Source organism: Orussus abietinus, unplaced genomic scaffold (assembly GCF_000612105.2).
Source record: "Orussus abietinus isolate OABI.00-Male unplaced genomic scaffold, Oabi_2.0 scaffold9, whole genome shotgun sequence".
NCBI classification, from domain to species: domain Eukaryota; kingdom Metazoa; phylum Arthropoda; class Insecta; order Hymenoptera; family Orussidae; genus Orussus; species Orussus abietinus.
In genome coordinates this window covers 286,863-309,016 of record NW_019396004.1, presented here as the reverse complement: position 1 = coordinate 309,016, position 22,154 = coordinate 286,863, and the positions used below count along the sequence as shown (strand labels likewise).

The 22,154-nt window shown below is 53.2% G+C and overlaps 2 protein-coding genes across 7 annotated transcripts; one reads left to right on the top strand and one right to left on the bottom strand.

The window, feature by feature from the left end:
- The first annotated feature begins 99 nt into the window (after positions 1-99).
- LOC105700925 (dymeclin) lies at positions 100-4,448 on the top strand. The gene is made up of 11 exons (XM_012427218.2): positions 100-349; positions 442-777; positions 903-1,106; positions 1,179-1,423; positions 1,495-1,710; positions 1,793-1,974; positions 2,039-2,164; positions 2,231-2,344; positions 2,414-2,629; positions 2,716-3,015; positions 3,156-4,448. The coding sequence occupies exons 2-11, from the start codon at positions 491-493 to the stop codon at positions 3,324-3,326; spliced, it is 2,061 nt and encodes a 686-aa protein (XP_012282641.1). The 5' UTR covers positions 100-349; positions 442-490; the 3' UTR covers positions 3,327-4,448.
- A 119-nt stretch (positions 4,449-4,567) lies between these two features.
- On the bottom strand, positions 4,568-17,609 carry LOC105700923 (paired amphipathic helix protein Sin3a). Of its 6 annotated transcripts, XM_012427212.1 has the most exons (15): positions 16,885-17,609; positions 16,661-16,804; positions 15,627-16,030; positions 15,392-15,547; positions 14,977-15,302; positions 14,649-14,892; positions 14,312-14,566; positions 13,305-14,179; positions 12,128-13,221; positions 11,884-12,053; positions 11,613-11,807; positions 11,243-11,524; positions 6,305-6,456; positions 6,004-6,229; positions 4,568-5,926 (listed from the first exon to the last, which is right to left on the bottom strand). In XM_012427212.1, exons 3-15 carry the CDS (start codon positions 16,008-16,010, stop codon positions 5,687-5,689), a joined length of 4,599 nt encoding a protein of 1,532 aa, XP_012282635.1. In that variant the 5' UTR covers positions 16,011-16,030; positions 16,661-16,804; positions 16,885-17,609; the 3' UTR covers positions 4,568-5,686. The 6 variants fall into 6 exon arrangements, with proteins under 6 accessions (XP_012282635.1, XP_012282634.1, XP_012282637.1 ...); XM_012427211.1 differs by having other exon boundaries at positions 16,661-17,609; XM_012427214.1 differs by having other exon boundaries at positions 11,312-11,524; positions 16,661-17,609.
- Between the last annotated feature and the right edge of the window lie 4,545 nt (positions 17,610-22,154).

Genomic DNA, 22,154 nt, shown 5'->3' with positions numbered 1-22,154 from the left:
TGTAGTACGGCACGAAATTATATGTAGAATGTGGAACAGTTTTGGTTGAGGGCCACCTGGTGGCAATGATTCACTATAGCTACGAAACATGGAAGCATAGCCACTCTCTATTAATCTCTGATTTTATATGTTTGCCACATCAAACGCTCGGTGTAAACGTAGTAAGTGTCATGTTCGGTCGTATTTTCGATTTTATGTCAGTTCGTAAGATTTTTATAAGTATATTTCCATGAAACTCCTGAATTTTTCTGTCGTGCAATTACGATAGATCAGCAAACGATATCACGGTGCTTCCTAACCTTCCCTTTGACCACCTTTGACAGTCTCTTCAATCTGTACATGTAGGAAGGTTAGTTTGGTAGTTCACAATTTTTTTGCATTGCAAAATATTATTGCTACACCGCGAATGAATCTTCACTATTTAGACAAAATTTTTCTTAGGCATGAACATGAGTAATCGGTGAATTTAAAGTATTTCACTGTTAACGTCATGGGGTCTACACCGAGTCGCTATGAAGACCTCTCGAAGAACAGCTATTTGGAGAGATTTTGTGGGAAAAAATCCATCCCACTGAACGATCCATTTTGGACTCAATTTTTGTCCTTTAACGTCAGACCCCCAATTACGAGAAACGACCAAATAGAATTGGATTCACGATTGGATTCTACGTGTCAGCAATTACTAACTAATAATTTAACGACCGGTAACTTTGGCTCCTTGATCCAAGTTTTCTTAAATCGAAGCAACGAACTCCTAACTACGTTAAAAACTGACAGGTACAGTGTTATTTTACAATTTTGCTTCTTCATGTTGCTACATATTAAACCATGCAGTAAAAGGTTTTCAAAGAAATTTTCATGAGACCATTGATAGTCACGTATTCTGTTTTTTGATTGCACAGCTTAATATCAATGTGGCAGACGTACAATGCATTATTCGCCGTTAGATGTATTTTAAAATATCTCTTGGAAACGGTTGGAGAGGAGGAAATGGTAAAACATGCCGAAACACGGCCATTATCCGAAGAAATTCAGGACACTTCTTTAGTACGAATTTCAGCATTCTTTGAAGCATTGATTGCGATCATTATCGATGTACCATTATGGTGAGTTAATTTTTGTTTGAGCACTGTACTACTAGTTAGAGGAAATAAATTTAATGGAAACTCTTTTCCCAGTGAATTCACATACGTGATACATTTGGAGGCAATCAACTGTCTGCTCGTACTTCTGTCGGTACAATTATTTTCTCAAACCCCTGCCGAGTACAGCTATGTCTATCGAATGGCGATGCACGAAGATCTAAATGTACACGCTCCTGTGCTAGTGTGCACGTTGCTACATAATTTTGTTCGTCAAGAACATGCTCCACCTGGTCTGCTCACACAGCAGAGCGGTGGCAGCATAGTGTTCAGTATTGCTGGTACGTTTGCTGCCTGTCCCAATGAAGTCTCAATATTCAGGGATTCTTACCATACCGTCACCTTACTACAGCAGGGTTATGGAACGTGATCACAATGGGTATGAGGAGTGGCTTAAAAAACGTTCAAATCAGTAATAACGGCACGGCCGAAGAAGAAGAGAAGAAACGAGACACGGAAACTCCTTTAGCTAGTCAATCGTTGCTGCTCCTGCTCATTCTGACGAACCATTGCACCGCCACGCACAATCCATACAGGCACGCTCTTTTTAGTTTTACCAACGTGCAAGGTCAGTATCTTTTTTTCTTGTCATATTTCGAAATGTTTAAAAATTGTCCGACATCAAAATGATCTTTTTTCTTTTTTTCCAGACGATCACGTGCCAACGCCGGTGAAGGCAGTCATTGCCTTCAGATTTAATTTAAGTAAATTATACGAGACTATTTACAGAGTACAAAAGTCAGATGAAGTCACGTTGCTACTGTACATGCTGCTACATCGAAATGCAAATGTCAAGCGGTATATCATGAAAAGGCCGGATATACATCTACTGGTGAGTCTAAACGAAACTAAATTTTAATTCCTATTTAAACCACTCCTGTTTTCCTTTTTTCTAGGTGATACCTATACTGCAGATATTATACCATGCTCCTGATAACACGTCGCATCACATTTACATGTCCCTTATCATACTTTTAATACTGAGCGAAGATGATACCTTTAATAAAAGAATACACGAAATCGTAAGTACCAACGTACCTGTAGGTTAAAAATGTAAACGAAAATTAATGGTTCGGAAAATGCTTCAGGTGTTAAAGGGAATTACCTGGTACACGGAAAGGTCCATAAGTGAGATTTCATTGGGAGGTCTTCTTATCCTAGTAGTTATACGAACTATACAATACAACATGCTTAAAATGAGAGTACGTAAACCTCTTGAAACGACGTCTCGACGAACCAAACATGCGTTACGATGAATTAATAATTTTTAGGACAAGTATTTGCACACCAACTGTCTGGCTGCTTTAGCGAACATGTCTGCACAGTTCAGATCGTTGCATCCCTACGTAAGTCAAAGACTGTTGAGTCTATTCGAGACTCTCGCGAAAAAGCATGCAAGATTGGAGGGAAAGATTCGCTCGCAGTCTCCTGCCAACTCTAACAGCATCACGGTTAACGTCAACGGCGGTGCAGCTTGTACGGACGTGGTAACGTTGGATTCCGTTAAAAAAAAAAAATGACTAGCCGATGCTATCGAATTAATATTCCGATTCCTCGACGAACGTAATTTTAGGTTCAAGATTTAACCATCCTAGAGGAAGTCCTGCGCATGGTACTCGAAATAATAAACAGCTGCCTGACGCACCAACTCGCGCACAATCCAAACTTGATCTACACGCTCCTGTACAAGAAGGACATTTTCCAGTCTTTCCGAACGCACTCCGCGTTCCAAGATATAGTGCAAAACATCGACTCCGTAATTAACTTCTTCTCGTACAAACTGGAACAGCGAGATCAATCCCAGATTGGCGTGAGTCAAGTACTGGCTACCATCGAGCAAGGGACGTGTCAGTGGCCAAAGGACCGATTAAGAGTGCGTACCAATCGTTACCCTATCCTTTCGCGCGAAGAAAAATGACGTCGTACCTTGAGCCTTCGTAGCGCGAGGAAGTACTTGCCACGACCAAGCCGATGAATCTTCGGGAACTCATCGGAGCGCTTCTCACTTTTCAGAAGTTCCCCGAACTGAAGTTCAAGTACGTCGAGGAGGAACAGCCAGAGGAGTTCTTCATCCCGTACGTGTGGAGCGTCGTCTGTCAAAGCGCGTTGCTTCACTGGAACGCCGAGAACATCAAACTGTTCCCGCCGAACAACGGAGAACAGACAACGATAATAGTTTGCTGATACCAAAACTACTACGACTACTTGCTTACGTTCTTATCGGAGATCGCTCGTTCGAAGTGCTAATTTCGAGGGAGAGTTTAACCTGAGATGCGGCGGACAACCTATCGCGATGACGGCAGAGACTCGACTGGCTCGACCGAACCGAAGTCACCGAAGACCAAGCGAGACAAAGACTGGGTGGGGAGTGATCTCGATGATCGATCAGAGGACGCGCGTCGATAACGAAGTCGACCGCGCGGATCTAGAGGGGAACGGGAACGCTTGGCCTTTCGCGCTATTTTCATCGATATCTCGCATCTACGGATCTCGCGCGCGGTACAGCCGAAAAGGTGAATGTTCCTCCGATTGGAAACAAGGAACCGGAGGGAAGTTCAACCGCGTCGTAGACCGCCCACCATGACCCACGAGAATACCTGATTTTCCACCGTTATTGCGGGTGTTAACATATTCGAGGAAGAGTAACAGTGTCTTATTAACTGACGCAGCTGTGAGTTTATAGTAACAGATGATAATATATATATAAATATAAATATGATTAAGGTTCAACGCGTTTAGGTTGCCAGTCTCGGAGACTTAAGTGAACGCTATTTATAAAGATGCGGAGGGTGTAAATACGCGAAGACGGACTTCCGGCGTCGGAAGGTAGCATGCATCTGCATAGCGAAATTGCGTGATAAATATCCCAAATCACTGACAATGCCCGAGACCGTACGAAAGATCCCCCATACCTTGTTCAAGAATTTCTACGCGACGGAAGCCAAACGTCCACCGATCTTCATGGAGGTTTTTAATCGTAGCAATTAATTCGTACCTTTGTCGCGATCAATTCGGAGTCGATCCCTTCGATACGAGGAAAGCAAAGCACTTCGGTTGCTTGTACATATTGTGGTACATATTGTAGGGAATGCTTATCTCCCGCGTACTCGATACATTTTCACGCGTTACTCTACGACATTCACCTTTTCAGTTGCATCGATCGGTGATCGACCAAAGGACCGACTAAAACGCGTACGGGGCCCTCGGGAGGGGAAACCGTAGACGCCCTAGGTCGCAGCTTCGATTTGTGCGCGTTGCAAAGCATTGTGCATTGTTTATACCAATAAACGTCGACGGAAAAGCCAAGAGTGGAGTCGAAGTGCACGCGCGTACCTCTCGTCCCCGTAATCAGCTGACACGGAGCGATGCAAAACATGACTCCTCCGGTGCCACCAGGGAAAGCGTATTCATCGAACACTTGGGCGCCCATTTCATGGTATATTTCATTCGAACGATGTCCGAGGACCTCACAAAGGAATTAATAACTAAACACACTGTAAATGAACGGCGGAAACCCGAAGGGAGCTCGCCGCGCGTTTGGGGGTCTACACCTAGATGCTTATAAAAATAGCTAAGTAGAGTCGATGTCGATGTAGAAAAACTGCCCTTGGAAAAGGCCCGGGAAGCACGAGGAGCGAACGCGCCTTCGCTACGAGAAGTCGAGGGCAATTTCTTCCTCCTCCTCGCGCCTCGCGATCGTCGGCGGAAGATCGCGCCTTCGGGGCCTCGCCGAGAGAAAGAGAGAGGACAACCTCGAGTCGATTGCCAAGGGGTTTTTAAAAGAATAGAAATTTCATAGGATATCGTACACCGGCCGAGCCACGGAGCCCGGCGAGACGCGATCTCTCTCTCTCTCCTTCTCTCCGCGAATTTCGAAATTGGGAATTGGGAATTACGAATCGAGAATCCCGGACTGTACAACCGGCGCGCCTCTGCACCTCCGCGAAGGGGAAAGAAAGGGAAGAAATGAAAAAGGACCGCGTCAACCTACCTCCTTAAACCTAATCTACATAGATTACTCCGCGCGCGGAAAGTAATCGCGTCGCGTTCCCGAGGAAACGAGGAAACGAGGAAACTCGGGGGAAATGCAAGAGCGCCGAACGACGCGTCCCACGGGCGAGAGCGAGAGCGCGAACGCCAAAGAGGGCACCCCGACTCCGCGCGATACCGATATATATATATATGCGTATGTATATATGTATACGAGTCTCGCGACTATACGCTAGAATGTGTGTGTGTCTCCGCGTGACGTTCGGCGATGCCTCGATCGACGGTGCTCCCCTCGTCAGCCTCTTCTTCGGCCCGTCCTTCGAGGGTCGACGAGGGTCCGCTCGGCGAGGCTTTCCTTCCTCTCGTCCGCGACGAGAACCTTCTCGTGAACGTCTTCTCCTTGAGACGCGCCCGGGAAGAGACGCTTCTCTTCTGGACGCAACCTCGAGGAGGACCTTAAAACGTGCACCGTTTCACCCAACACCGAAAGGGTGAGCGAGGATCGTCCTCGTCCTCCCGAGAGCCAAGTTCTCGTGCCTCTTCGAAGAGGACCCTTACGTGGACAGCTCGGGCTGAAGACGCTCCACCCGGTAGCGGTTGTACTGCCGGTACGGCGAGCGGGTCTGGTCGTTGTCGGTGACCACCCTCGTCCTGTGCGGGATCAGGTTCTCGTAGCGGCCCATCAGCCAGTCCTGGCAGAGGCGGTGCTGGGTGTCCGCCACGTTCCTGGAGGCCCAGCTCGCCAGCCATCGGTGGAACTTGGAGTTGAGGTTCTTCGTCACGGTAGGATGGCACTGGACATTCGAAAAATTAATACCCGATCGAGGCGACGGCGACGTTACCGTTTACGATTTCAGGGTAGTCGACGCACCTCTCTCGCCCTGGTGAAGGAGTTCCGCTTGTAGAGGAAAGCCTCCTTGCTGGCGACGTAGAGCATGTGGTAGCTGTTGGGGTTGAATCTGCACTGGACGTCCCCCGAGGAGACCACGTCGGACCCCTCCGCGGCATCCGCCAGCCTGAGGGGAGGCTGCTGCGGCTGTTGCTGCCTCTTCAGGATCGCCTCGACGGGGTCTGGCGACTTCGCGGATGCGGCCAGGCTGGAAGACGATCGGTTCGTTGTCAGTATTCTCCGTACATCGGGGTACCGGATCTATATCTCTTTGGGTACTCACTCGGGCACCTTCTCGGCACGGGGAACCTCGGCCTGGGACGGCCTCGTCGCCCTGGCTGCGCGTTTCCGCCATTGGCGGACGTTCCTGTAGAGGAAGACGGGCTTGCGACCAGAAAGGATCCGGCCCAGGGAGCTCCAGCCGTTCCCGTCGATCTGCAACAGTCGAAACGCGCCGTTTAGAGGGCCGCCCACCCTCGGGAGGAAGCCGGGCCGAAGAAAACGAGACCCTCTTAGGAGCCGCGCCATGATTAAGAATTAAGATCGCGATACTTAACTCCCTGGAGAAGAGGACCCCTCTCTCGAGCCGCGGTTCGGCAAAGATTAGGAACGTGAACGCGCTTTGACGACGAGTCGCGATCGAAAATCCGCGGAAGAGATAGAATCGCGAATGCCTTTCGATAATGAGAAGCTACACGATGGATTACCTCGCGAGCGTAAAACGTGTCTTTGCCAATTCGTTCTCTCGCGACGCTTTTCTTGAATTTTAACCTAGACGCTCCTGGGGACCATGTTGAAATAGCCGCGTCAACCGGAAAGGCGTATACATTATTTTGATCGTCTAGAAGACAAGACAATTGCAATAATTCTCGTCGTTGCCGCGAATTGGGTCAGGACTCTTCCAGTTTTAGGACACTCGGATCGGATTCGTAGAGGAAATCGAGGAAACAACGTTTAGCGTTACCTAAAGTTACCGTCAAAGCCTGAGGTTCGAGAAACCCGTTTCGCTCGTCGATACCGAAGGGTGATATCGAAATGTACAATTATACGCGGCGAGCGTCGGTCTTCGAGTTCGGGTAGAACCCTGTCACGACCTTGAAGACGCGTCGTTCCTTAATCTCTTCTTCACCGACGCGATTTTCGCATTTCCAGGTGATCGGGCCCTGATGGAGGCGCAGGGAGAACCCGACAAAACCGATGGAATGGAAGAAAAGGCTCGAAGAGGCACGAGGAGACGAAGAGGTCGAGGAGGTCCGAGTCCAAAAAGAATCCCCACGTCCTCGACATCTTCGCCGCCCCCCGAAGACGAGGAAGAGTATCTCCTCCTCGCCTTTTCCCCGGCCCAGGAACCGAGGGCGCAGAAAAGGACGAAAAAGAAAGAAACCAAGAGACTCTCCAGTCCGCGAAACGAAGGGAAATTTCCCGAGAAGGCCTATTGGCGCAAAAACCCGGCGATTTTCTGTAAACGAAAGACGCGAGAAAAAGAACTCCGAGAGAAAAGAACGAACGGGAAAAAAAAAAGTAGAAAAAAAAAATAGCAAACGAAGGCGCGCGACTTCGTCTTCTCCTTCATCGAGCGCGACCGAGATGAACTTTCGGTGGTGCAGTAATGAGACGTCAGACGATAATGTTTAAAAACACTGTTCATGTATTTCAATATTTCTCTCTCTTCTGTACAATGTTTTAGTCTAGGTCGTAAGGTGGCCACTTGTTCCTTCTCTTTTATCCTTTTTTTTTTCCATCCCTTCTTCCTTCCTCCCTCCTTTCCCTCTCGTTTATACACAGAGTCTACGAATACAAAATATAGAGTATATATACATAACGTAAATATATACACACTTTTGTTCGATTAATGTGATCGCCATCGAGGAGCTTGCAAGGAGCGGCGTCGTCGTCGTCGCGAAATCGAAAAAGGAGTCCGCGAGGACTCGAACGGTCTTTCTCTGTCCCTACGAGAGTCCTCGCGTCTGCCCGACCGTCTGACTAGCTCGAGTGGAATTTCCTCCTTCCCTAAGAGAGCGCTCTTTTCCCACTTCCTCCTTTCCTTTCTTTCTCGCCCTTCTTCGCCTGCGAGTCGGCCAATGACGTAAAGAGACTTCCTCCTCCCTCTCCCCGCGTTCCCCCGATTTGCTTCACTCGTTCGTTCCCCGACGAAAGTACAAAAAGAAAAAAAAAAAAAATATCCACTGGGGAGGAAACGGCGGAACACAGGGAGGTGTTGAAAATTCCTCTCCCTCTCTCTCTCTCCCTCGCGTTGTAACGGATGCCTCGTTATCGAGACACCCTAACGGGGAACCGGGAAGCGGAGGAAGAGGGTAGAAAAATGTCTTCCTCTCCTTCCGACGCGGTTTTGCGGATCCTTCGTCGATCGGGACGACTCTCGAGGACCCGGAGACGAGTCGCGAGGCGGACGTCGCGCGATCGCCTCGTAATTTTGAATTACCACGGGAGGTCTTTTCGTAACGACGGCTCCAAGGCGAGAAAAAGTGCAGGACGGCAGGAGATCGCGTCGCCTTTTAACGGAGTCGAGCCCGACGTAACGCGGGTTAGGCCGTGATACCGAAGGGAACCGACGACACGCGTTATAACGGAGTTTTGTACTATAGTTGGGTTCCTCCCACGACCCTTATCGCGCCTCGCGGCGTCTCTTCGAGTTCCTCGGATTTTTTTTTTTTTAACGCGAGAGAGAGATCGGGACGTACCTCGCCGCGGTCGGGGAGACTTCCCGAAGAGTACGGATCGCTTTTACATTCTCTCCTGCGAAGGACGGAAGGTCGCCCCCCTTCGAGGTCTCTTTACGTCATTACTCGCCCCTCTCGTTTACCCGAACGGGGATTGCGATGGTACACGCCGTACTCTTAAACGTAACGTTCTCGTATGATCATTCATGAAATTCTGTGGTAGACACGCCCGCCTTAGTCACCGCCTGCAAGTCAAATTACGCATAAATTAATACGGCACACGTCGTACGCTTAACAGGTAGTTCGAAGGTGGGAGACATTTCTTTTTTCCCTTTCCTCTCGGACATCCGACTCTACGTTAATCCAACCATGGAGGGGACTTTCGCGAGATCCCTCGAGTCCTCGTTCGACGTCGAAACGAGTTCCCCGTTCCCTGAAGAAGACCACTGGCGTCGCGCCGATCCTCGAATTGCGTCTTTGAATAAACCAGATTTCCCGATATAACCGTTCCGACTCTTCGCCGTAGAAAATCATCGCGAAGGAAATGAAAAAGAAAAACAAAAAAAAAAATCGAATCGACTAAATTCTCGGCGAACGCCATAAAAATCCCGTCATTTACTTTGATTCGTCATCGTTAACCCCATTCGATATTAAAATGAGAAAAAAGAAAAACTTTATCCGGCGGTTTTCCTCCGTTCTATGGACGTCGATAACGAGAAGCGTCGGATAGTTCCGAGGTTTCTCGCCACGGGCGCTTCGGTGGCGTCGCCAGTGGTGCTTGGCCGAGAACGGAGCCCCCCGTTACACCGAAGGAGGACTACCGCAGTGGGCACGATGCGTGTACAAAACGTGTGGATGTGGCTAGAAAAAACATCGAAATCAACTGGCGGGCGGGACTGAACACTTCTAGCATCGATTCCGCGAGAAACCATTAAAATCGAGCACGAGCCTCTCGTTTCGCGCAAGAACCGTATCGAGGAAGACGCGGCATGCGCTATCGGGATGGATGAGCGTGTAATCGCTAATTAAAACGAGGTCAAAAAGAAAGAAACGCCGACTTCACGACTACGAGGCTCTACGATAAAAAGCGCCGACTTTATAAATTGCGATCGTCAAATTTTAATCTCCGTGAAATCGAAAATCAGCAAGACCGTTACGTACTTTTTTTCTCTTTAATCGCGCCTGCAATTTTAATTAAGCTTTGCCAAGGACGCGATCGACAACGAAACCTCGCGAAGAGAAGATGTCGCAGGGTGGAGGAAGTGGCGTCGATAAAGAAAAAAAATGAGAGAGAGAGAATCGAGGCAGGAAAAGCATCTTAAAATGTAAATCACGATGACGCGAGAGTACGAAGACTAAAAAACGTAACGAGAAATAATTCTATATATATAAATGTATATGTTTAAAAAAAAAAAAGAAAAAGGAAAAAGCACTTCAGCACCTGTTCGTCTCACGACAATTGTCAGTAATTAAACGTATAATATATGTGTACGCGTGTGACCGGATAAATCATTTTCTTCCTGTCATACAGGATAACGTTCTAGCACGTATATATATATATATAAATATATCATTAAGCGTATAAATGTGTATAAATAAAATGAACGACAATGTGGATATCTTTTCAGAGTACGACCGTGTGATGTATGATGACACCTGTCCGAGAGTACGTATATAAAAGTGGCGGAATAAATTCGAGGGCTACTATGCTTAAACGGCGACTCCGCGAGTCCAACCGTGCACCTACTTAATAACGCGAAAGTAAAAAACGAAAGGCGATCCAAGCGACCCACGTGAAGAACGAAAACGGCATAAGCATTCACGTGCCAAAAAATGGTAAACGTAACGACGTACAATTAGACCAGCTGCTAAACGTCTGCAAGGGGCAGCGAAACAAAAACAATTCCTTCGATTGCCTCGACCCCCCAGGTTCCCTTCGCGCCGGTGTTTCACCCTGCGGAGGTCAAAAACCCAACGACCCTAAATTTTTCCACCCCTCAGAGATTTCTGCGAATCCCTTCGGCAGGCTTTGCGCTTCGCCTCGGAGGAATCCTCGAAGGAATCCTTCGACCGAAGAGACGACACCAAACTTCGACTTGGTCGAGGGAGGAACCTGGCGGACGAGACGGGTCCGCTAAGATTTTTACCCCGAAACGACTCTATTTACATTAATATTAAAACTTTCAGTACGGGACTAAAACTTAAATCCCCGATAAGGGAACTCCGACTCCCTCCGAAGGCCTCCACCAGGTTCCCCCTTTCCGTCGCCCCGAAGCGACGAAACAATCGTGGGTGGAAGAAGGAACGAAAAGAGAATGAAACAAAAAATTAAACAAAGAGGACAAGCAGAGTCACACTGTACGAACAATCGAGACTACGGGAGGTCCTACGAGGAAGAGAGAGAATAACGGTGGAAAGAAAAAAATAAAAAAAAAAAATAATAAAATAAGCAGAAAGAGGAAGAGAGTGAAAAAATAGAGAAGATATCGGAAGAAGCTTTAGCGTTCCAAGAGCTATGGAAAGTGGCGTAGGTCCTATACCTTCTTATTAATATCTGTGTTCTTGCGCTTTCTGCCTCTTCCCCCCCGTGCTGCCTGGTCGTTACTCACAAGATGGCTGGCTGGAGGTTCGTCCGCAGTCGTTAGATTGTCCTTCGGACTTTCCTGACCCGCGGAGGTCGAGAATCTTTCGACATAGCTCGACCATTTCTCGGTCGACGGTACTCCCTCTCTCTCCCTCTCCCTGTCTCTACAGCTACCTTCCGTAGTCTCCTCTCCCTCGGTATCCAGCAGCTCTATCGTCATCTTGCAATCCTTCTTGTACTGCAAGCAAATAGGAAATTATCCGTCGAGTACCTCTTCGGCGTTCGAGCGCGTCTCCCCGGGTCGGGAGGAATCGAAGAGTGCTCACAATGTATATCTTGAAGCAGTTCTCGTCGGCCATGGCTTTCTCCGCTTTCCGCTGGTAGCTCGCCTCGGCCGCGATTCTGAGGTGGGCCGTGGCGCACAAACCGCCGGCCCCGCCGTTCTCCTTGGGTTGCCTCTGCTCCCTCTGGAACAGCTCCATGCACTGCTGGCATATCGAGTCCGAGACCAGGTGCTGCAGCTGAAGAACCCAACAGAGACTCGTTACTCGCGCTCGTCCGCTCTAGGAGAGGAGACCTCCGGTCGAACCGACTTACTTGTCGCACCGCGTAGGTCACCACCTTGTCCAACGTGAACGCAATGTAGGCATGGATGCCGAACATCTCGCGAAGCGTGTCTTCGTAGGCCATGCTCTCCATGTTCCCGTCCAGGACGTTCTTCACCATGTCGAGGAAGGCGGGGTAGTAGTCCTCGATGTCGATTTCATCTGGGAAGAGGGGACGATAAAAAAATTAATATTTTCATGATCTTTCAAGGCGGAAGGACGTCCGTTTTACTTACTCTTCGGCTTCAATCTGAGAGCCACCGCCGTGCTCTCCTTCCGCTGCTGCTTGTACCGAGATTCCTCGGCGGCGAGGGCGATCGCCCGCTCGTAGACCCTCGTCAGCCTCTCGCAGAGGATCTGGTGCAGTCTCAGGAAGAGATACCAGTTGTTGCTGCCCATGAAGAGGGTGTACGCCTCCTCGGGGTCGCTCGAAACGGCGTGGAGGGGCACCTTGACGTCCGGCTCCGTTTTGATCGTCGCCGAGGAGAGGACCGGCGACTCCAGGGCGTTGCCCCGGCTGTTCCGGAGGCCTCCGACGGTCGTGCCCAGCGAGGCGTTCGTCGTCTGCAGGTTGTTGGCGTTCGTCGAGTCCGCGTCCTCCTTCTCGTCGTCCTCGTCGCGCTCGTCGTCGCTGAGCTCTTGACGAGGGTGGAAAAACAAGTCGGGAACGAAGTGCTTGAGCAGCAGCTTGATGCGGTGCTTGTCCTCCTTGTGGATGGCGGTCTGCCGTTTGACGTGGTGGATCAGCAGGTTGGCGGCGTCGTCGAGGACCGACTTATCCTTGTAGGACAGAACCAGGTGAGGTCCGCCGTTGTTCAGACCCTCGCCGCCGTTGTCGTCGACCTGCTCGTGCCTCTCGTCGTAGAGGGTCTCGATCTCGTTGAGCAGACTCTTCGACCTCAGGGCCTTGACGTCGTTCTGCTTGAAATTGATGCCCTGGTGGTCGAGCGACTTCAGGTAGTACTTCTCGTTCTGCTCCCTCCAGATCTTGTTGAAGCCCTTCTGGGCCTCCCGCCACTCCTCCTCCTTGGTCTTGAGTCGTCGGAGGACGACCGGGACCGCGACCACGGGGTTCTTCTTGAGGCCGTCTATGATGTCGGCGGCCTTGTCACCGTATATCCTCTTCAGGGCGCGCTGGTGGATCGTCGGGGAGCAGCCGCCCAGGCAGTCGTCCAGCTTGAACTTCTGCAGCTCCTCGGGGTTCATCCTGCCCATCTTCTTGTGGACCCCTTCGAGGACTCGGATCGTCGCGGCATTGGTCTCGATCACGCCGTCGAGCTCGAAGCGCTCGTCCTCGCAGCGATAGATGAACTCCTCGTACTGGGTTTTCCTGAAAGGTGAACCGGAAACGAATCAGCGATCGTCCTCGTCGACGAGGTCGAGGTCGAGAGATCTCGACGGTATCCGCCCTACCTCGAGGTGACGAAGGTGCTGTCCTCCGACCAGGTCGGGAAGGAGACCCAGGTGTCGTTGAGGACGTCCTTGCAGAGCTGCGTCCTGCCGGTGCACTTGGGCTGGACGTAGGACTTGGGCAGGGCGCAGTACGAGGCTCCCAGTCTCTTGCAAGCCGAGTAATCGATCTCCATGGCGAGGTCGCCCTGAGGTCTCTCCTGATGCGCCCTGACGACGTTGTTGGAGAGGATCTCGATACCCAGCGCGGTAGAGTTGGCGGGAGTCCCGGCGACGGGATCGGACGAATGACCCAGGAACTCCTTGAACCATCGCAGTAGCTCCGGGAAGCGCCCCAGGAACGGCATGACCAGCTGGACCAGCTCGGCCTTGGAAACTATCTCCTGGTTGAAGAGCACCAAACAGCGCAGGAAATTCTCGTAGACTTCCTGCGAGCGAAGAGCCTTGCGAACCTTGTCGAAGAAGGCGTAGTCGTTGAGGCTTCCGTACTTGGCGGCCTCGGCCATGCTGACGTCTCTGAGGGAGGCGACCTTATGCTTCTTCGGGGGCGGGGGGCCGTGCTGGTTATGGTGGGAGTTTCCGGAACCGACCGACGTCGAGAACGAGGGGCTCCTCTTCAGCTGGCCGGTATTGTGCCCGAACTTCTGCCCCGTCCCAAGATCTCTGGCGCCCGAGCGCTCCCTCTCCCGGTCGCGCTCCCGGTGTTCCCGGTGCTCTCGATGCTCCCGGTCCAGGGTGCCGGTGTTTCCGCCGGGTTCGCGATGTTCCCTCGAGACGGTTCCCGAGTTGTTGTACGTCGCCTTCAGGCCCAGGGACTTCTTAACCGCGGCCGCGTGGTCGTTGACCGCGCCGCCCTTGTTGCCCTGAAACACGCCGGACTGGTCACAGTCGACGTTGAACTTCCTGCGGCTTCCCCGGTCAAGGAGACCCGGAGAAACCGAACGCCGACTCCGCAAGGCCTCGAGGTTCCCCGAGCACTCCTTCACTCGGGCACGGGGATGGCCACTCACCAGGGCACCGTGCTGGTTCGTCGCGTCCGGCAGAAATTGGCCGAACTCGGCGAGTAGGTCCTCCTGGTTCTCGAAGAGCTTGGCGACCTGGCTGTAGACCTCGGCCTCCGTCAGGTGCTTCCCGGTCCCGGCGACCCCGCCGACCCCGGCGCCCCCCACGTGGCTCGACTCCTTCAGATTGCGCTGCTCCTTCTGGTAGGTGTGCAGGATCTCCAGGAACCGCTTGTATTTGTCCGGCTGGCCTTGGAACCGGTGCTGCAGGGACAAGGCACGGGTGAGCTCTTCGAGTTCGACTCGTCTCGTTTTTAACCGCGCAAAATAAACCAGGAGACGGAACCTTGATCTTGTTGACGTAGTTGATGGCGTGGTTGAACTCCACGGGCTGGCTCTGCTGGGTCTGTCCACTGGTGGGCACGCCGTCCTGGGCCTGGCAGAGCGCCTGGCTGACGGCCTGAGCCTGGGCCGCGCTCACGTGCGAGTTGTTGAAGGACGGAACCGGCGGCGGTGGCGGCGAGGGTGCGTGGATCGTCAGGCTGTTGCTCGAGATGTTGTTCGTCAGGGTGTGGTGTATGCTGCCCGACCTGCAGGAGGGAGCTCGTGAGGATCTCGGTAGAGAAAGAAAAAAAAAAAAACGAAAAACGATCAAGAGGGGGAAGAGATCTCACTGCATGATCTGCAGGACGGGAGCCTTGGCGGGCTGCGTCGGCGGACTGGCGACCGGAGGCGACCCCACGTTGACGGTGCAGTGATGCTGAGAAAGCGTGGCCGTGTGCGTCGCCGTGGGGCTGGGCATGCTGACGGAGACCTGGAAGGCGTAGCCCTGCTCGTTGGCCTGGACCTCGATCTTATACCCGGGCGGCAGGAAGGTGTTGAACCCCACGATCAGCTCGGGGTGGCCCTTGAAGAGGTGGCTCACGCGGGTGATGACGCCGGGTGTGTCGATGCTCTGCGATTTGAACTCCTTCATGATATCCAGGAAGTCGTTGTACACCTGGAACGAACAACGAGCGACCCGGTAACCTTCGGTCCACGCCTCGGGGACGAGTCGTCGGGAAATCGGACGAGAGGATCTCTACCGACCTGCGGTTGGTCGTTGAACTTGTACTTGACCTGGTCCAGGTAGGAGAGCGCATCCTCGACCTTGAGCCTCTGAAACTGCTGGGAGCCGCTGCCTCCGCTCAGAGTGTTGCCCCCGGGAGGGGTGGTGGCCAGGGGCGCGGCGCTGCCGGAGTGCACCTGCAATCACGAGGATCGATCAGCCGTTGCCGCTCGGCCGGGACTGCGGCTACTTTCGAAGACGAAACTCCTGACGCACCTTCACCGCGGAGGCCACGGCGGTCGGGACGACGATCGCCCCGGTGTACTGCTGCTGCGTCTGCACCTGGCCGAATTGCACGCTGCCCGGCATGTCCTTCGAAGCCGCAGGGACGGGCCTGACGGTGAGTCCCGCTCCGACGCCGGTGCTCACGTTGACGCTGACCCCGACGCCTCCTGCGGGGGCCGCGTGGCCCCCCGGTGCCGCGGCTGCCGAGTGACCGGCCGGGTGGCCGGCCGCGGAGTGGCCGCTCGCCGGATGGTACTCCACCCCACTCCCGCCGCCCACGCTGCTCCCCCCACCGCCGCCGCCGACGGCCGACGAGTGCTTCGACGTCGCTGCAGCTGTCGATGCTAGTTCGTCCACCCCGCGAACTCGTTTCATTTCAAATCACATTTGAACACCTGCGAAACATCCTAACGCTCAGGATCCGTCTTAGGACGATCTGGGGCGAGATCCACGCGACCCTTTATTTTACGCCGCGGCAGGATAAAATTCCAGGATTTGACGTTTTCCTCCAGAGTGAGGTTAACTTTTGAGGTAAACTCTTTAAAGGGTTTTTGCTCGGTTCCCCAAGATGCCGGGGGACCTTGTGAATTTAAACCAAAAAATTTACCGTATGGGGGAGATCGAAATGATTGGACAAAAGAAAAATATCTATGCAGATACGAAAACCAGCGTTTCAATGGTTCGGTCTCGTACTAGGTAAACATTTGTTCCAGGTCGTCATGCCAGGATTTGGAAGATTATCTACAGGAGTTAATAATGGCCCGGTGACTCGATACCGGGTGTCCAAGGCTAATAGACATTGGATGGACAGTTGCCGGGGTAAAACATTGAAAATAAATTTGCGTTAAGACTATTTTGAGGGTATTCTACGAAATGCAATTATTTTTGACAGCGCAGTTGTCATATCTTCCCTTGGGCTAGGTGCTATTTCGTCGTTCCCACCACTTGAATTAAAAAAAAAAAATGAAAAAAAGATGCCTGTCCTTAACATGGAATCAATTCTCACATCCAAGACCCTTACGTACCTATAATAAAACCTTTTGTTATTCTCGTATGCTCGACCACTCAGGAGCGTTCCGCGAGGATCTCTCGAAGTCTCCGAGACCCCGTGCCTCTGGATTACGCAATGATCCGGGGAGCTGCCAAGGCTGGTGCTTCGATCCTCCGATCTATGCAGCACGAACAACTGGGACGATCCGGATGATCCTTTTGGGAGCCGATCGACTCGAGACCCTGGGTCTCTACGTACCTCCGACTCCGGGACAGGAGCAGCCCTCGTCCTTGGAGGGCCCACTCGGGGTGCTCCTCCGAGCTCTCAGACTCTTCTTCTCGGCTGGTCGCTTATTCCCAGCGCGCCGCTTCGTTACGCAATCTCCCGGGTAAACATTAACTCCGGCGGGCGTCGCGCGTCAGCAGGATGGCGGGCGGTCCCTCGGGGTCCGGATGAGTCCGGATGGGTCCAGACGGGTCCGGACAGGTCCGAATCCGGGGCTGGGATGGCGGGCTTTGGCGCGGTCGCGCCGGCCGCGCCGAAACCGCGGGCGGGCCTCGCGGAGATGCTCGCGCGGTGGACCCGGCTCGGCTCGGAGGGTCGTCGGCTCAGGGCGAGAGGCGTCCCGGGAGGCGCGACGGGAAGCGCGACGGGAAGCGCGGCGGGACGCGCATCTTTATCCGCTCTGGGCTGGCTCGCCTGGGCGCTCGGAGGCGCATAGAGGTGCTCGGAGGTGCTCGGCGGCGCTCGGGCCCAGCTGCTTCGGCGGGTTTCTCGACTCCCGCGGCTCGCGCCGCGCCAGCGACTCTTCCCCTGGGCTCAGGCGGGCTTCGGTGCGGGGCTCGTCGGTCGGCTCGAGGTACACGTCGAGGAGGGCCAAAGAGGCATCGCTGGGCGCGCGGGCGGTACTACACGGAACCAGAGGCGACTATTGGATTTTGCGTGGCGTACGCCGAGGGCCAGGAACGACTCGAGGGCCCAGCTCCGAAGGGGCGCGGGAGGGCGACTCGTCCGGGCCAGGGGCGGGCGGAGGACGCGCCGAGGAACGGTCTCCAACGAGTGCGGGTCGGCCGCTCCGTGCCGGGGGGCCGGCCAATCGCCGGCCGGCCCGGTCGCGATCCAGGGGAAAGGGCGGCCGCTCGTTGGCCGAGACCAGCGGCCGGTCGGATGGACCGCTCGACCCCGCTCGCCGCGGGGCCGACGGGCGGGGAGCGGGGAGGGACCGGGAGACCGCCCGACTCTTGCACCACTCTCTCTCCCGCCTCGCGAGGGCGAGAGAGACGAAGAGGTCTCTCGCGACCCGGAGTGGGGGGACCGCGTTGACCCTCCCGATCAATTCGCAACTGCGCACATAGGACGCGTAGAAACGCGCCATCGGCTCGCTTCCCTCGATCCGTCGCGCGCCGAGATTCAAAAACGGCGAGTCGTTCCGACACGTTCTTCGATATTTAAATTTCACGAATGTTATAAAATATTCCGACATTTTCAGAATGATCTCCCTTCGGGGGAGATCGAAGCGCGAAGTTTCCCCGAATACGTCACTCTGCGATCCACGAGCTGTCATTTTCGAGAGAAGAGTAAATTCTTTTATTGCACACCTCGCGTACTTCGACGACCGGCTACCAGATTCGCTGGCGGAGGGATCGTTCGTCGGATTGCCTCGATCCGTAAAACGTTTGTTGAAAACGAGTTTTACTTGCATTTCGTGTCCATTATCGCGAAATTCCCGTGAAGTAACTTTTCTTCGCATCCTTTTCGTTGTAGCCGCCAACGTGACCGAGTACCTGTCGGAAGGTCCGAAATAAATTTCCCGCCGATGGACCGGGGTGCGCTCTCCGATTGGCCGGCCCTGGGCGGTGCGCGGACCTCGTCTTCTCTCCCGCTTGCGTCACCGCGGGAAGATAAGATGGCCGTCAAGATGGCGGCGTCGCGAACGATCGGGCAAGGGTCCTCCCTTGTCAACGATGCGCGACGTTTCGCCTCGTCCAGCTCTCCGGGGAGAATTTCCACTAGCGATAAACTGGCCGAAAGGATCGCGGTAATTATTCCTCCCGGCCCCGCCGAGCACGATCCGCGTCTCCGGGGAACTCTACGCGTCGAAAACGGGCGCGCGCGATGCGCCGCCATCTTGGAAAGTCGAGAATCTCGCGCCAATTGATGCGCGCGTCCCCGATTATCGGCCAAACTCTTCGCCTGGCTTCCCCGACCGTCAATACGACTTTTTTCAGCGAATTATGCAGCGAAACTCCCGGAATTAATTCCTGCGAGAATTTTCAAGCGGGGCGAGGCGCGCGACGAAAAGCGGAGCAAGACGGACGATTCTCCAGAGGTCAAAGGTCGGGCAAGGACGCGCACGTATTTAAGATCTTTTATTACTTGATATTTTAACAAATCATGTGATACAATAAGCAATAATGACATACACGTACACATGAGAAAGGCTCCGATGGCGGAACTGAATCTTCCGGTGTTCCGAGTGAAGGGAGAAAGCACGCGCTGGCTTCCGCGTGGCCGACGAAGAATCGAGGATCGCGGAGCGCGTCGAGTCCGTCGGAAAACCGGCCGAACCCGGGCGAACCCGGACAACGAGGGAAGCCGGAACTCGGACGCGCCCCTTCGGACAAGGGAGGAGGAGGGGTGCAATCGACTACGAAAAAAAAGGATCTCCTTCGGCATCGATTTGGACCTCGGACCGATCGCGGGACGCTTTGATCTCCAAAAATGCGACTGGCGAAAAAACAGCGTGATATATATATATATATATATATATGTGTGTGTATATATAATATATATCTCCCTCTCTCGAGAGGGGGAGAGAGGGAGATATCATGCCAATTCGACGTCGTTATATGTACAGAAATGTTCATGCTTTACCCGCGGCTCTTCGAAAGTAATTCAACGTGCGGCAACTCTTTCGCGTACCATACAATTTAATAAAACAGGCTTTCCCACTCTTCGCACATACACAACAGTCTCACAGAAAGTCTCGCGCGCACGCACGAGACACGTTATTTTTTTGTGCTCAACACCGCGAACCATTGTCATACATTTGTCCAGGTACGATCCGCGAGCGAAGACGGGCTAGCCTCCCCTTCGATTACCCTGTCTACTCGACCGATTACGCGGTAGAGGAAAAAAAAAAAAAAAAAACAGGCCCAATTTTAAGGAGGACCCGCTCCTTTATGGCGGGGTTGTGGGGGGCGTCTTCCTCCTTATCGCGGATAATTCGCGATTTCGACGCGACGTCATTGGTAGAATTCCTCCTGCGTGCCTTGTCGGTCGTTCGAGGGTCGTCGGCGACCGGGGACCGTCCACTCCCGAAGAGAGGTTCGAAGAGAAGCGCCGCCCGTCCTCGCCGCGAATGCGTACCGGTCCACAACTCCCGTCGCCATTCATTTTTTCATCATGCTCGGACGATTACAGCCAGACCTCACGTTACTCAAAACTGACACGAGAACAATCGAGACAGATATTTACAATTCCTTGTGATCGCTTCCAAATCGCTTACCAAGGCATCTCTTGAGCAATGGTTTCCTTGTCTTAAAACTACATCGTGCATCGTGGAAATACGTCAATGCAAGACGGGGAAAGTCTTTCTCCGGGATCGTTACGAAGCTGAACGTTCGGTGCGTGTTCGGGCTCGAAGGCGGAAACGTGTCGGAAAAATCAGGTCGACGTCCCTACGCAAGTATACGCGAACAACCAAACGGGGAACGAACGGAGGGACAAGGAGGGACGAGTCGCGCGATCCGCCCTCTCGTGACGCGGACGACCCTTTCGGGAGAGAAATCGCGTCGACTCCCGGGTGGATGGTCTCCGTCATTCGAGGGCGGTCGCCGTTTCCCGGTGGACCCCGTTTCGGCCGGCCGCGACGCGGACCCCACCGGGCAACGTCGACTCACCCGGGAAAGGTCTCCGTCGTCGATCGGCACTTAAAGCGACGTATCTTATATCCTTTTTGTTTCGTCGATTAAACGGTTTGGAAGAGACCGCGCTCGCACGCAAGATTCGTACCTCCGATGCGCTCCTCTCTAGAGTCGGCTCAACCTATGGCCGCGTCGGGGAACGCGGCTCTCCTCCCTGGGAGGTCGCGGCCATTCAACGCACGCATGCCCGCTCCGGTTAAATCGCTCTTCCCACCCTTTCCAACGAATATATATATATATAAACACTCGGGCCGCGCCGATACCGGTGGCTACGGATACCCCACGACTTCCGCTAGATATACACAACGAATCGCTACCAATATACCTCTAATTACTGCGTCCTCGCGGGGACGATCCACCCTCGTTAGCAAAAAGGGCCCGACTCGCGTCGAGATCGGTTGCACTCGTAATCCATGTGTATATGTATATATTTCTATGTAATATGTATGCGCGTGGGTGTACTTCAGCGTATCCGCGTCTCGCGGGGTTAAGTTCTACCTTGCGGAGGAACGGGAGAGCCTCCCGAAGAGAAGTCGACCCGGAGGGAAGCGGACATTCTTCTGGACGTACTTCTACACCCGGGGACATCCAAACGACACGCACTCCGCTCCAGTTTGTACTACGTCCGAGAAAATAGCAGTCTTGTGCCAAGGATGGACCAGGGGCCCCCTCCTCGAGGCGCGCCCATCCCTGGTCTTCCGCCGTACGACCGATCCTCCCCGAGGAAACGAAGATCACGGGGAACGACAACGACGACCCGACGACGATACCTTCCGTTCTCGCGATTCCCAAGTCAGGGGCCGAAAAGAGAGTCAAAGCGGGGGCCAACGGAAACGGAAACAAGGGGAGAACGGCGTACGTTATCCTCGCGCAACACGATTACCTTTATTCTCGTTAGTAAATACTCATAAGATAATAGATGTCTCGATAAATCGTTAATGCGAATATTAATTATGCAGCACCCAATATTATGTACCGGCCGGCCGCCGTGTCGGTTAAGGTTAGTCGATATCGCGATCTCGTAAATCATCGTCCTGGCGAAACGGAGGGAGAGAGAGAGAAAGAGAGAGGGAGAGAGGGGGTCGGGGGGAGAAGACGGAGCGACAACCGTGTTAAAAATTTCCTTAAAACGCTCTACGCGGATCTCGCGACTCGCGTATCTTTGCACACCATAAACCTCGAGAACGCGGCTTACGATCTCGAGCACTAGCAAACCACTCGCGCAAACTAACAATCAAGAAACAGACCGTTGAAAAACGAAAAGTAAGTAGTCTCGCGATTACGCGCGTTTTCGCGTTTTCCATACTCTTTCGCATCTCCGGCGCTTTCTCTCACACAACCGGTAAAATGGTCTCGTCACTGAAAATCCTTCATGCACAAAAACCTCTACACTTTGCGTACACCCTAAACATCTACACGAGGAGTCACGGTTACGCGTGGCCCTCGGCCCGCCGAGGTCGGTCGCGACGAAGAGGAGGAGTCTGGAAGCGGATTCCAGGAGGCGGCGCGACCGACCGCGGCGGGCGCCGTCATTCGCAACGGATTGTGCTAAACGGGACGTGGGGGACGTGGGGGACGTGGGGGACGGGGGGGGCGTGGGGG